The sequence below is a fragment of the Seriola aureovittata genome, chromosome 5, assembly GCF_021018895.1.
Source record: "Seriola aureovittata isolate HTS-2021-v1 ecotype China chromosome 5, ASM2101889v1, whole genome shotgun sequence".
Classification (NCBI taxonomy): Eukaryota; Metazoa; Chordata; class Actinopteri; order Carangiformes; family Carangidae; genus Seriola; species Seriola aureovittata.
The window spans coordinates 13,574,667-13,590,486 of record NC_079368.1 but is presented as its reverse complement, the minus strand read 5'-3'; the positions used below and the strand labels follow the sequence as shown (position 1 = coordinate 13,590,486).

The following is a 15,820-nucleotide window of genomic DNA, read 5'->3' as shown; positions in this document are numbered from 1 at the left end:
AAATGCTACAACAGACATTACAGCACTAAGTGATTGAAGTAGACAGTACAGAATTACAGATCTACAACTTTGATGAATTTTAATATACTAAACAGCTGAATTGGCTTCATTTATGGAGGGTAGTTTTAACTGCCCATGGTAGACGGCACTCTCAAAAGCTAGAGTAATTTTTTTCCCCCTCCTCCTGGGTACTGGGAGTATACCGTTTAAACTGATCAATCAACAGGTTCAACCAGTTTAACTTGGCATCACTAGAGGCGGTAATATTCATGTCACACGTGGACAAAAGATAAATTGGTGTGTGTTTACTTGAGATCCTACACCCCAAGAAAAAACAAGCTATGCCATATAAAGACTTGAGGTGCTAGTATATAGTCAGACTCAGGACAGGGTCCTTGGTCCAGTTGGAGAAAGCACTGTTCTTAAACTGAGCTCCCGGGCCTGAGACCGTCTCTTCACTCAGCCAGAAATAAAGAGATTTGATTGGATTAGGGTGGGGTAAGAAGTGTTGGGGGGGAGGAGATCTCACTAAGCTGCAGGTAAAGGTCAACTCTCAGCAGAAGTCACATCAGTCATAAAGGGGCTCAGTGGAGCATGCAGTGTAGTACAGTTTCAGTTTTCAGGGGTATCATTAAGCTCCTAAAAATGAAAATAAACTGCCCTTAGTGGTAAATATCCCCTTATTCTACGTGTTTTTGGTAGCTGTGTGCATTTTTTGATAAGACAAAACTGCTATAGAGTACCAGCACCATTTCATGTCATTTCCAAACATTCCTGTCATGTTTCATGGTCATGTTTTTAGCTCAATCATTTTATGTTATTTTTGTTTACATTGTGAAAATATATTTAATTGATGGTATTTGTTTCAAATGTATCACCCAGTCCTAAATTTATTGTAATAATATAATATTTATTAATAAAATGTTTTTTTGTTGTTGTTTTTTTCAGCCATTCAGGATGATGAGAGGTTGTCAGCAGAGGAGATGGATGAGAGGAGACGACAGAATATCGCCTATGAGTATCTGTGTCACCTTGAGGAAGCCAAACGGTAAGGCGGGAGGCGACAAGAGGAGCTGACAGAGGGCGGGAGGGAGGAGTGAAGGGAAAAACCTTGAAGATAAGAGGAGCTTAATGGCACATGCTGACTCAAGCCAATCACTTTCCTTTAGGTCGTTTGCTTTGTCATATCTAAGAGCTCATAGGAATAACAATGGGTGTGTACCTGAGTCGGCCGTTGTAACAGTTTTTTATTACAAGTTTGTGTTTAATCAACATTGTTGTGCAAATATTTAAAACGGCAGGGAGTGGTTGAGAAATTAAGTGATGGGAAGAAATTGAGGGGGATATGATAGATAAAAGGAACAAAGCGGTGTATGATTAAATAATGTTTGCAGTAGCATGGAGCTGTAATGAGATGACACGGAGCTGTAAACATGCACGAGAACATGCGTGATGAAAACAGGGGAGGTGCTGACTTAGTGGAACGACTAGCTCTCTTTCCACCACACCCTTAACATCTGTGATTGCTGATATAATCAAATAAAACAACTAAAACTCTACACAGTTTGTTGACAATTTTCTCAGTAGGTTTAATACTTTTGTTCCTGGTAGCTCACTCTGATTTCTCAGGAATTTTTTTTTTTTTTTTTTTTTTTTTCAAAAGTAAGTTGTTTTGAAGACAACCTAAATCAGGTGAAGACTCTTTTTTTCTTGTGAGGTGCCTGAGTAAAAACTAAAACTAAACCACTTCCTGTCTTCTTCGCAAGGGCATCTATCTGAAACAGGAAGCAAAAGGAAGTGTGATCACGCCTCTTTTAACACAGTGATTTTGTGACAACTCCACCATGTCAGAAAGGGAATATTCCCAAAATGGATTATTTATCCTTAAATCCATTGTAGCATGCTGTAGCATAGTGGTAATTCAACAATCTTCAGCTTGTGCCACTCTGAGTGTGCACAGCTTCATATATATCAGCATTTCCTCACAGATTACAGTTTGACGACTAAACTTGCACTTTGACTCAGTAAAAACTGTTTGAATAACCTACATTATCTGCTTATGTCACAGGATAATAAGGGTCCACAAGGGCAGGTAGGCTAGACTAAGCAAGGATTCAGTCATTCATCATAATCGGGCAACACCTAGATGATGACACTTTTTTTTTTTTTTTTTATTGTGAGCTACACAGAGACAATATAGGGAACAGATACTTTAGTAACACTTAACCTCAGACTGACCACTATTTTACTTTCACACACATTTCCCACACATTCACTTCCTAGCTTTCTGTTATTCCTTCCCAGTGCTACTGAGTTTTCGCTCACTCCTGTTAATTGTGCAATGGAGCCTCTATTCTGGGAAAGGTGTCAAATGAGATTAGGATTAAGACAGACCTCTAAGGAAGCCGTCAGACACAGAGAGTTTGGGATTAGGCGCCGCTCTCTGGGGTCAGGAGTCAGCAGTCACTAAAACAAGGGCAACCATGAGGAAGCAGCTCTTTGAGCACACCTGGGGTATGATCTTTGAAGAAATTATTTAGGTAATAAGTGGTAAATAAGCACATGAAGGCCTTTTTAAATCTTTATCTGGAATGTGTAGTAATTAGAAAAACACCACTGAAATTACTAATAAAGTTATATGGGAAAGTTGGATTTTCTGATATTCTACATGGCAAGATGATTCTTTGATCATTCTTTGTTTAACTTGAAGATGTCATGTATACAGTTTTCCAAAAATCTGACATGATTAAGGACACCCCACGCTGATCTGCAATCTGTGAGTGAGCCGGACTGTACAATACCAGAAATTTAGCCATGATTCATTTTATTATTTACACCTCTGCTTTTCCTACTGTGACCTGTTTTGTCTAAATGTTCTCTGTGACAAGGGACAAACAGTTGGAACAAATTGATCTTTTTTTTTTTTTTTTTTAATTTGATCTCAATCAACAATATAAAGCTCAGGCCAGTTACGTTGTGGTCCCTTGTGAACTAAGTCATCTGTCAAAAACTGGAACCTTGCCCAACACACTGAAGTGGTGTGGCACAGACCAGCAGGTCCAGTGATATTGTCCTCGCTGACAGCATGTGCCAGTGACAAGACGGACTGAGAGAGAAAAATCGTCACTTTACTGCTACAGCCAGATGACATAAAGTCGATTCAAAGTCATTCTTACTGGCTGATTTGCTGCTGCTATATGGCACATATGAACCAGAAATCTTTATACAGTAGATTACCCACATGCTCTCCTGTTCAAAGTCCCCTACATTTTTAACTTTGTTGGTGTTTTTGTCAGTTGATAGACACACCCTCACACACACACACACACACACACACACACACACACACACACACACACACACACACACACACAGAGGTTTCGGCAACAAGACTTTGTACCCTCACTGGAGGGTAAACAGTTGATGGTTTACATTTGTAGCTTTTTCAGTTTTGCTTTGATACAGGTCCACTCTTAGGCTATGTAGAGCATGTTTTTTCAGTGAATGATAATATCCAATTTTTTAGGCACTCTACGCGCACACACTCAAACTCATGACCAGCATGACTAAGCTAAATGACGCAAGAAGGCTCTCAGTTTAGACAGAAATACTGCAGCTCAAAGCAAAAGAGTGTAGTTCACTAATATTGTGTTGGGATGTGACAGACTTAAGTCCTAGAGTCCAGAAAGCTGTGTCTTGTTTAGCCCGATGGGTCACAGAGTGGACAATGACAGGAAGGCCTGCTTTAGAGGGTTGTAAACAAGGTTACTAGCCTGTCCTGCTTCAGGAGACACATGCTCTCTACATTGTTTTAAGTACAGGAAGTGAAGTTTCACCGGAGAGCTCTTGTTACCCATGCAGGATGTTCCTTTTGACTATGTTTTCGTGCTCCCGCCGACAATTTATTTATTTATTTTATTTTTTAAATCAGATTTCTTTTCTATCAGTAATCATCTGCATTTGATCCCCAGCAATGTGTCATTTCACTTGTGATATGACATGATTCAGTAAGTTGTCTGGATTTTGGTTTGTATCACCACTTTGGCTTGGTTGGCAGAGAGAGAGAGAGAGAGAGAGAGAACGCTGTGTGTCTGTATCCATTTCATAGTCATTCAGTGCCAAATGGGTTTTCCCTCACAGGCAACGTAGTGTGGTTGTTGAGGGTGACTGACACATCATTACATTGATGTAACAATAGCAACTACTTGATACCAGGCCCAAAAATGCCTACATAACATCAGTGTTGGTCATCAGCATTGGGAAGGGAGTATGTTCCTGGTAATCCTAACCATGCACATATGGACCAAAGATTACTGTTGTTGTTAACTATTGTTAACAAATCCATCCACCAGGTTCCAATCTCTGATAAAGAGCCATGTAATAATTTCTTGATCCTTGATCCCTGAACCTGAGCTTTGACTGTAAAATGCATTCATCATGTGGGGAGAAATGGTGTATCACAAATTATTCTACAGGAAGAGCTAGCTCATCTCACATGTCGTAATATTAACACGCCTGAAATACTTTACCATAGCAAATGCAGTGGCTGTCTGTGCTCTCCATCTTATAAAACACTGTAGTATGACAGAGGTCTTCTTCTTGCATAATCTACAGCATCAGGTGAAATAAATGGTTACGCAGATGCTTATTCCTCAAGGTACCAAACCTACACACCTCACTGGGTTTGTACATGGTGTGTTGTGGTTGTCCTTAATGTGCTGACACAGATTTCGGCAGACTGGATCTGTATAATTAACCCAAACAAGGTGTCTGAGGATGTGCATGTAGGAGGGAACGCTCTATTGCTTTAAGACTGAAAGAAGACAGGAGTTGCTGCTATGATGAAACTCTTAAATGAAACATAAGCAAGCTAAATCACTGAGCACTGCACACAGTTTATTTTGCAAAAGATAAACTTAGTTGTAAGATGATGAGCAGCAGGGTAACAACTTTCAAATTTTTTAGTTTTTTTTAGTGTGGGACCATCGGGACGGAGGTGTAACCATAGTAATAAATATGGTGTCACTTCCAGGCAGTAAGATAATGTGTAACAGATTTTCAGACCATGATGATTCACTGTGCTCACAAATCATTCACCAGGTCTTAGGAATGGCTTTTTCCTAACATCTCTGGGAATAGTCTGGGAGTCAGAGACTCCTGCTCTGAAGCGACTATTCAACCTTTCAGAGGGAAATGACATCAGTTTGAAAGATGGCCAGCATTGTTTTAACATAAACTGAATATTCACTATTTAGTTTTTACTTTTTCAAATGTCTCCGTGGTCACCTCATGTAGTGATTCACTTTCACTCATGATCACACAAATATTGTGAGATGAACCTTTGCCAGTGATCAATTTATGCTCTAGATGAATTGAAGTAGTATCATATTATCTTGCTCACTGTTTACCTCTTTAACCTCAAATTTTCCACATGAAAAGGAAGACTAAGACTAACCAAAGCTTGGACTGCAAATCTGTCCACAGCCCCCTTCCTAAAGCATGCTGGGCACAGTGTGGGTGTTGCCTGTAACAATGCCCAGTTCTCTCGGGTCAACAGACTACTTTGTTGCTCTGTTTAACCAAAAACCTTTCAGTTAATTATAGCACCGACGACACTGGTGCGTAATGAAAGAATATTGTACTACTTCTTCTTCTGCTAAGATCTCAGGTGGCAGAGTAAATAGACTAGACTGATGTTTGTTTATATTCTGAATGCAACCATAACATGGTTTTAATTGTTATACAGAAGTCAGTAAATTGAGCGTGGGATTTTAATGCTCTGGAGATTTCACAGGAAGTTGTACCAGTTACTCAGACGAATAACTGTACTTTCCTAATGAGAGTAGATTTTTCTCATCTTTTATTTATATTCACCTCAGCAAGTCGAGCAATAATTTCAGATAGTTGTCCAATTTTAAGCTTTTACATTAAGCCATGAAGATCCTCGCTTAGACTTTAATTATTCATTTATTTATTTATTTGCTAGTGATGAATATTAGAAAATCCTATGCCTGATCTGAGGTCAATATTTATGTACTTTCAGGTGGATGGAGGCCTGCCTAGAGGAGGACTTGCCCCCTACCACAGAATTGGAAGAGGGACTGAGGAATGGCGTCTACCTTGGCAAACTTGGCAATTTTTTTGCCCCCAAAATGGTGTCAGAGAAAAGGATCTATGACAGAGATCAGACCCGTTATAAGGTAAATCTCCTTTCTTTTGCCTTTAAACTGTTTCCGTCTTCCCTCTTTAGGTAGGGTCATAGTTGTACTATATTTGCATTCCTCACCAGCTTACATCATAGCAGGCAGGATGACTGTTCTCAGTTCTTTCAGGCACTTCCTGACAGTTTAAATGGCCACACAGGAAAGGGAGAAACGTGGCAGGCGAGTGTTAGGGCCTCACTGAAACATGCAGCTGTGCTAATAGAGTAAACTACAAAAATAGCTGAGTGAGATTTTTGGCTTGACTTTCAGCTTGATTTTTTTTTTTTTCCCTTGATAAATTTTAAACAAACCTTTTCAGACAATCAATGCTATAATCCAGTATGATGATTTTAGGTATCTGAGGGCCAGCTCAGATTTTGTGTGTGTTTTAATTGATTTTTTAAAAATTTACTTGATGATAAGTTTGTTTTACTGTAATGCAGCAGCACTGGTGCATTATAGTTTTTAGGTTTTTCATTTAGTGCAGTGGAAAGGTTTTGAATCATTTCTTTGCAATTCCTCATAAATATGTGGCTACATTTCTGTCTGCACAACTATTTCCATCTCTAGAGCACAGGGCTGCACTTCAGACACACCGACAACACAGTGCAGTGGCTCAGAGCTATGGAGTCAGTGGGCCTCCCCAAGGTAAGGGGCTTACACAGCCATCTATGAAACACGCACTCCCTGTTTAACAAACATGCGTACAAAAATGTACAGTGTACAGACCCATTTGAGCCTGCTTTTAAAGTCATCACACCTTTAAGAGATGGCAGCTTTTGTTACAGGCAGTATCCCATTTGCAGATGAAGTCATAAACAGTTGATATTTTGTGCGGCGGTTTGCTAAGTTAAAAAAATATCCTGTCTGCATCCCTGTAACACACGGTTGAAGATGGCGCAACCCATACGTTGAACTCGAACAATCTGAAATACAAGGACAGGACTTACCATGGAATAATGCTCTCATCAACACAGCAGCATGTGATGTCAGCAGTACTAATTAATCATTCACGATTACAAAAGACTTGACTTGTTTTTAGAAATGGACACTTACTAAGACTTGTTAGTTTGAGGTTGTTTATTTTCTGCAGATTTTATTTGTCAAGCTTTGGACAAAGTTTTTTTTCTTTTGGTATGTAAAGCTTTATGTAAGATGATGTATTCATTTCTGTTGTTTCACCACTTCAGCGGTGTATTAGCAGTCTTACAAACCCATGTACATCATATGAAAGATACACATATCATCCACTGAGATTCCCTTTAAGTGATGCTTTGCACCATAACCTATGGGATTGGGAGGCACTTGCTTTTTGGTGTGTACATGGGCTTCGTACATACTCATATTAGAAACTATCTAAGAACTCAGAATTTGTAGCTACAACTAAGAAAAAGCAGAATCCATCTATCGAGAAGGCTCCAAAACTAGGACAGGGTGTCATCTGTCCTCCGAGAGTTGTAGAACGAATTTCAACGCTATCTTTAGGCTGAATCAATCCAATGACAATCACATAGGCTTTTTGTGTTGCATCATTCTCTGTTTTTGAGCAAAACCATGTGAGGTATGAGATAACATTAAACTGAATATATGTAAGATGTCATATATTTGTAAGTAAAGGTTAGCCAAAGTTTTAGACATTAAGTAAATATCTGTGAGAGATCTGTATGGGAAAAAAAACTAGGACAACTGAATATGTATCATGAGTAGTGATAAAAGGGGGAGAGCACCAGCATAAACATTAAACCTGTAAAATATAAGCCAGTCCAATAAAGCATGGTGTAGTTTGTAACCCTCAGTCTTTTAGAAAACAATGTTAGAGATTGGTGTTGATTCATCTCTTGTATTGACATTTATACATACAATTATGAGCTTGTTAGTATTTATTGCATTACTGCTGGATCCTGTTCAGTTGCAGCAGAATAAAGAGTGTCAAGACACTAATAGAAGAAGAGTGACTAATAACTCCTGTGGTTTCTACTTTCAGATATTCTATCCTGAAACGACAGATGTGTATGATCGCAAAAACATGCCCAAGGTGGTGTACTGCATACACGCACTGAGGTAAGGCTAAAAGGATTCCAGAAACATGGTGATTTTTCACTTTACTGTCTTCATGCATTTCTCTCCTCTGACAGCAAAATTGGCCACCCATCTCTAAAATCCTTTGTTTGCGCAACGGCAGGGTAACCAGTTGCTTGTCCCCGAAGGTGCCACACCTGACTATTGAGTGTGACTTTGCTTGGACTGAAAGGACTGAAAGCCAGTAGACTAAACTGCTATTGTTATAGATGACCTTAGGACCAAGGGCTGGTGTCTGGTAGCTAGAATAAAATCATGAGCTGTTAGGCGGATTACATTCAGCAGGCATTGCATTTGTCTGTAAATGTTGACTTATTCATGTGTGCAGCAGTAGTCTGCTCATACTCCTGTCACTGACAGGTTACACACTGTCAAATTTAGATTCATTTCCTTTCACTCAACAGTTATGGCAGACAGTGTCAAACGCTTTGACGCTTGACTTTGGCATGTAGTGGTTATTTTGCATGCGCAGAGCAGAGAGTATTTAAGTCACATCATTTGAGGACAGCTCATATGTAGAATGACAAATGTATGAAACTGCCTACACCAAGATATTTTATTACTCTCTGGGGTTAATGCATGGCCTCTTTATGTGTCCATTTAAGTTCAACCTTTAATTTATATGTCAAGAGGAGAACCAGTGCTTAGTAAGTGATATGAAACAGGAACTGGAAAATGTTATTCCTACTTATGTAAGGCAGTGAGGAAAAATACAGATCCGTTATGATTTGTGTTAAAAAGGTCAAGGTTATGTTGTACAGCACTGTGCATTTAGCTATAGGCAGCTATTCATGCAATGTTCTGCAAGTGCTCATGCTTTCAGGACCTCAAGTGCCTGTTTGCTCAAACAATTATTGGCAAAGTAGGAATTACATTCAGATTTTTCAGTGTTTCTCATTTGAGTTTGTTTTGACACTTTGAAGAGCATAACAGCTCCAAGCACACTGCGTATATAAACCTCTTTACAGCATGTCACCAAGGGCTTTCTGGCAAATCAAATGTGGGGTTTCATTGTTCAACTCTTTACTTACTGTCTCAGTGCTAGGTGTAGATTTTTTGTCACAGTTTCTGGTTTAGTGTTTTTTTTTAATAGAGCTGGTGGTCTTATTATAACATGGGTGGCTTGAACAGTTTAACTTTAGGTCATTGGTGCAAGAGTCAGTTTTATCTATCTGACCCGTCCAGTGAGCCAAACACAGATTTAGGGAGTGGTTGTGTGAGCTACTTGGATTGTTTTCTCTGATGTAGGGTTTTGTTCAGGTCCTGGGAGAATTGGTTTCCTTCCCTCCTTATGCACACACGTGCTCTTCCTTCCTGCGAATCCAGCTTAAGTCCCGCAAGACCTAGTGAATACTCTGCTTCCCTGGGTACAAACACATGCAGACATGGAGGCAAATCGGCAGATGCTCCGTCACACTCGGTGTGTTTGGAAAATTGAAAGGGAACACAAAATAATAGGGAAAGACTGTAGCTTACGAGTGCATTTTAAAACACTTCTGGCATGAGGTCGAGACATAGGGCTTAATTTGTTGTTTAGAATTAAGAGGAAAACATGTAAAACAAGGGGGGTCCAGAGTCTGTAGAGAGCTAGTTGCTCCAAGCTAGTCAGCTGATTGTCTGTAACCCCTGTGGCTTGTAATGGGCCACCTTCATTAACCCCAGTCAGCTGTTATTGTGTTTGTATCTCAGACTGAATCAGCTGCCTGCATGTTAAAACATTACCCTTTGTATAAGCAGAGTTTAGATAGCTGTATAAAGCCCCCTGTGTTCCAAGGACAGAGTGCATTTCATGTTTACACACACACTGTGACCAAAGGGTAGGATAACCAGCTTTGGTAACTGCTCCTTTGAGAGCAGTGCTGATGCCAGACCTGCCTTAAATATCTATAATTCATTACCACTTATCAGGTACCTGCGGGAAGATGAAAGTTTGATGAAGTTTCCAGCCACCTGCTTGTTGAATTTGTTGTTCAGTGGTGGACTGAGCCTGCTGTTTGCTGGCCACTCATTCTAATCTGGGTCAACACTTCCCCCCTGTGGTATAAATGTGACACTACAGGGGGGGTAGCCATCAGGAACACTCACAATCTGGAGGGGAAAAAAACAAATCTAGAGTTTCAGTTTCATGATATCAGACTGTTGAGCTGCAGAATGTTTCAAGCTTTTTACTGCTTCCTTTTTATTTGTATAAACCTTATCCCCATATGTTTTATTTCAGCTTGTACTTGTATAAACTGGGCATTGCACCACAGATTCAGGACCTGCTGGGAAAAGTGGCCTTTACAGGTAACACCTGTTGAAATCATTATATAAGTATAACTGGAGCACAAAAGTTATAAAACAGCAGAAGAAGCAATGATGTTATTGATGCTTTTATAATGCAGAATACATGTTGCCGTAGGGCTTTTTGAAATCCTGACATGCGCATGTGTTCACTTAATGAGAATCCTCTTGGTGTGGAAGGCAATTTTGAGTCTTGTTGGGATTTAATTGAAAAACAGAAACGAATTATATCATGCACTCTCAAGCATGTTAAGTTTTATGGGCATTTGTTGAAATTACCTGTCAGTAATTTAGATGTTTGGATGATCAAACATTTCATGTTAATCAAAATATTCCCTGTGACCATTCAAATAATACTGAACAGGACACACAAACCTACCCACATTCAAACATGTTGACAATGGATTGTGCTGAATAAACCTCAGGGCATCATTTTTAACTTACAATTAACTTTAGGAAAAATCTCAGTGCTGTACTGTAAGTTACATTTTTCTCAATTGCTTATGCACATTTTCTAAAACACTGTTGTATTTCTCAAAACAATGAGAGCAGTCTGCAATACTACTACTACTCTGGAGCACAACCCTTCGTTGGTTAGAAGTCTATCAATCACTCAAAACGGTTAACCTGCGTAAACAGTAAATAACTTTGAAAACAAGTTCATCATTGCTACCAAAATGAAATGTCCCTTTGTGTGTAAATGGGAAAGCAACTATGTCAGTATGAGAAGACAATAAAGTTGTTTTTATACGTCTCATTCAAATATCCTCTACAACTGAATAAACTCATGTTATAAAAACACCACTTTCAACAGCGTACTCAGACTCAGACTCAACTGGTATGTTCCTTTATTCACAATAAGTAAAGGAACATATTTAACAGTAATTTGTACCAGAAAAATAGAAAAAAGTGTTGGCAGTCCAACCACTTTTGTGTCTGGTCACATTATTTTATCAAATAGTTGCCTTTACAATACACATGGTACACTGTGTATCCCTCCTCTACATGTCTCTGCCATGATGTTCTTACTGCAAGCATGGAGCTTCTGTCCTCCCTCTGTGTTGACTCCCCCTCTGACCAAGAACATCACATGGATATTTACATTCTTCCCTGTGTATGAGAGGTCTGTTGTGCTTCTATGATGTCTGCCTGTTTCATGTCTGACCTCTGTGGTAGCTACATAAAACTCAGTCACTCACCCTTGTGGTTTCACCATCTACAATCTGTTACCAACTCTTTTTATGACAATACCAGATTACTATGAAACATCTATGTTTGAAAGGCTTTGACAGCAGGCTCAAATATTCTGAGTTTGAATTTACGCACAAGCATGTCGATGAACACATCTGAGGGTTATACACATCATTAGAAAAACGGCTTCATCCATTTTGTCCAGAGAAGCTAACACAATGCGTGATTGGATCATTTGAAGATATTTGTACTAAGTAATTTGACTTCTGAATGAAAGCAACAGAAAATGTTACAGATTGTGCCAAAGCAACTGAGAGAAAAACTTATTGCATGTAACTTGTAACTTGTATTGCATGTAGTATCTTTTATGTTTGATTTTCCCTGCCAATGCTATACATCTCATTTCCAGAGGAAGAGATCAGTAACATGAGGAGTGAGTTGGAGAAGTATGGCATTCAGATGCCGGCTTTCAGTAAGATTGGAGGTATCCTGGCCAATGAGCTCTCAGTGGATGAGGCTGCCTGTAAGTCCTCTGACCTTTTAATTGACCTTTTCTATTGATGTTTTGACAGAAACCTCAGAAGATGAAGAGAAAGCATCTGACATAGTTGACTAATTTTGTATTGTTTCCTTATGTATTTTTGGCCAACACTGAAGTGTTCATACACTCTTGTCTTTAGTGCATGCGGCTGTGATTGCCATCAATGAGGCGGTTGACAGAGGTCAGGCATCTGTGACGATGGGAGCCCTGAACAATCTTAACGCAATGCTGAGGAACATCCAGGAAGATCTGGCCCAAGACTATCAGGACACACTGAGCAAGGCTAAGGCTCGTAAGCAGGATCAGTCCTCGGGGAGGGTGAGTGGCTGAACAAACACCTTAGTGACCTCTAATGTTTCAGTGTCATTTTATCTCTATAATTATAAGTAATGAAATTAGTACCGGCTTTTCTTAGATAGCAGGCTTGATTAGCTTCTGTGTGACTTTCACTGTCTATATTCATGTCATACACATTGCTGACACTCTATTTCACTTGTCTTTTGGTCTGGTGCCATGAAATTAAACTGGCATCACCAATAAAAACACCATTCCATTAAACCTACTGTATGATATGTCACATCTGTATTCAGCACAGTTTTGGGAGTAGGGTTGCAAAGCGTGGTCTAAGGGTGTATGTTGACCTGGGTGTATGTTGACCACCAGCAGATGCTGAACCTTCAGTGTTGCTGTGAAAGTTGTAGCACTGAACTGAAAGTGCAAAATAGAAGAATGTAAATGATGAGACTCATCATGAATAATCTTCTAACCAAATGTAAGGAATGCAAAAAATGTAGACGTTTACTACAGTGTACTGACAACTACATTAACTGAAGAGGACTGAGCTCTGAAAGGGGTTGCCTGCACTGACTCACTCCACTTGCCTTGCCAGCACATTCCAGTGACTGCAGTGTCAGCTTTGCTTTACCAAACGCTAACCCTCCACTCCCTCCGGCATCTCGCCTCCCATTCTCTTAACACTGTCAAAACAGGAGTTGTTCATTTACACCGAATACCTAAAATGTGATATGTAAAATATGCAACCTCATTAGTATAAATGGGGAAATTGAAATTGATGTCACCAAGTACAAATTAAATATGCCATATGAAACAAATATCTAATAAATGCATTTATTTTTCTTTGTCTGTCTCTTAGCGTTCCTCGATTGCTACTGAAGAAAGAGATGTTTATGAGGAGCTACTGACACAGCAGGAGATCCAGGGTTGCATTGACTTAGTCAACAGTAAGGACTTTCCCTCCCACAACCCTTACATGCTTTCCTCATAAAACTGTCCAGTGTCATGAAGGCATGCCTTTTTACAAGAAAAAAAAATCAGTGTAGAGTGTGGGTGCATATGAACACAGGACATTTGTCAACTCTGAATATAGAATAGTGAATGTGCAGTCCAAAAAATGAGAAATTACAATAAATTATTTTTTTCTGTGCTTTTTTTCTTGCTCAGAAAGATATTGAAAAGAAAGTACATTATCCCTCAGTGACGTCTGTCTTTCACTGTCTCCAGTCCAGGCAGCAGTAAGGCAGGTGAATGAAGCAGTGTCGGCCCAGGACGAGGCTGCTCTGTTGGCAGCACTTAGGCTTGAAGCGCTGGCCCTGCTGGGTGTTCAGGAGTCAAACTGCCACTGGTACCTGGAACATTTTACCACCTACTGCCAACATAAATCCAAGGTATACTGACTCAGAGCTTGATTGCTCAGTTGTTGCCAACTCAGGCCCTCAGGACCCAGACCACCTCTGTTTTCTTTTCAAGCTGTCAGTTAATTGCATTTATTTGCAGTTGTTAGAGACATGTAGTATATAAGCCCTTATTAGATAGGGAGAATAAAAAAAAAAAAAAAAAAATAGTTCTTAGGGTTCCTCTGGGCCACAGTTGAGAATGACTGATACTTACAAGCCACAGAAACAAATCAGGCACATTTCTATGGAAACATAGAAATGCTTACAGCATCGTTTCTAAAATGAATTTTTCAGTTTTCCATCTAACAGAAACTCCACTTGGGTGCACAGCAGTTCTTTGGCTGAGGAGATTTAGTGTAAATGTTGATTTAGGACTCTAGCTGCTGCTATGCTGTTTCATTACTCAGGCAGTGAACACACAATGTTATAAAGAAGTATAATCACACCTTCAGAGAATAAAAAACTACTCAGCCACTGTAACTTCAGTTCGAATGGACACCCCCCGACACTTTGTCCTCCATGGCCCTGCATTAAAACAAACTGCATAACCATGAGACCTTAGTGGTATCTCCATAGTGTACTCTAATCTTTGTGCTGCAGGATGGAGGGAGAGCTGTGATGGTGGACAAAGAGGAGATTCAGCGAGTTGTCAGCTCTTGCAATGACTTTGCCGAGGCTGAGAAACGAAGTAAGCACCTTTTGTTACTTACCATGGATGTGTATTATCAGTGATTACTGGTCAGTTGAAAATAATATTTGTATTCACAAGCTAGTTTTTCAACACTCACAAAATTTTCTTTTCAGTGTATAATTGTATTTCAAGTTTAATAGCATAATTTTCATACTGAGATACCTTTGGAAAATTGAATTCAGGTTACTGAAAAACATCTGTGACTGACTGACTGAAAATTTTCTTGACCAGAACTGGACGCAGTTGCTGCGATCAATACTGCCATTCGCCTTGGCAATGCAGTTGAGACGGCAGAGCAGCTGATGAACCCTGAGGCACAACTGCCAATTGTCTACCAAACTGCTGCCAACCTCTATCAGGCCGAACTTTTCAGTTTGCAGCTACAAGGCGGGCGGGTGAGACATCATGTTTAAAATTTTGACACATGCTCGGACAGATATGTGTCTGTGCTAGATATACAGTGCGGGCCCAAAAGACTGAGACCACAAATGGGAAAGTATATTGCAGTTAAATGTCAATTCATGCTTGTGATCCAGACCTTTATGTTTATTAGTCTGGCCTGAGCCACGAGGAGCTGAGTGTAGCTGTGGAGATGCTGTCAGCTGTAGCAGTGCTGAACGAGGTGCTGGACACCAAAGACCCCCAGGCTGTGATTGAGCAACTAACAGATTCTCCGCTTGGCTTCACCAATATGGACCAAGACAACCTCAACAGGTAAGTTCACTGCAGGACAGATAGCTGTGGACTACTGATGGGCAAAAGGTATCAGTGTCAAACAGGTACTAGGAACACCAGTTGTATGTGTACCATTTGGTAGCAGGTTTGTGACTGCAGGTTCAAGGTTCTCTTCTGCAAACATTTGTCTGACTGAAATGTCCTTGAGCAAGACTTTACCATCTCCAGCGTGAAGCTGTTCTCTAGTTAACCGTAGCCTCCTAATTGCCCTGCTGTCATATTTGTTAATGCTGGTAGTGACCCTGTTCTGTTTTCTGATTTACTATTTTGTTTTGTTGTTGTTAAATTATGCAGATATGTTTTTAAGAGAAACAAATTTGATTAAAAGATTTATTTTTAGGAAGAATCTCTTTAGGTTGTAGGTCAATCCACTTCAAGTCTCTCTCAACTGTTACCTATTAAC

The 15,820-nt window shown here is 39.8% G+C and overlaps 1 protein-coding gene across 3 annotated transcripts in view; it reads left to right on the top strand.

Annotated features, from left to right (window-relative positions):
- The window catches only part of iqgap2 (IQ motif containing GTPase activating protein 2), a 35,241-nt gene that overhangs the window by 3,331 nt on the left and 16,090 nt on the right, over positions 1 to 15,820 (top strand). For all 3 annotated transcript variants that reach the window (XM_056376255.1, XM_056376256.1, XM_056376254.1), the window contains 12 exons: positions 949 to 1,048; positions 6,044 to 6,200; positions 6,774 to 6,851; positions 8,188 to 8,264; positions 10,501 to 10,568; positions 12,166 to 12,279; positions 12,437 to 12,615; positions 13,451 to 13,538; positions 13,819 to 13,982; positions 14,592 to 14,679; positions 14,914 to 15,077; positions 15,236 to 15,396. In XM_056376255.1, the coding sequence (XP_056232230.1) occupies positions 949 to 1,048; positions 6,044 to 6,200; positions 6,774 to 6,851; positions 8,188 to 8,264; positions 10,501 to 10,568; positions 12,166 to 12,279; positions 12,437 to 12,615; positions 13,451 to 13,538; positions 13,819 to 13,982; positions 14,592 to 14,679; positions 14,914 to 15,077; positions 15,236 to 15,396 (1,438 nt within the window). The remainder of the gene's footprint in view (positions 1 to 948; positions 1,049 to 6,043; positions 6,201 to 6,773; positions 6,852 to 8,187; positions 8,265 to 10,500; positions 10,569 to 12,165; positions 12,280 to 12,436; positions 12,616 to 13,450; positions 13,539 to 13,818; positions 13,983 to 14,591; positions 14,680 to 14,913; positions 15,078 to 15,235; positions 15,397 to 15,820) is intronic.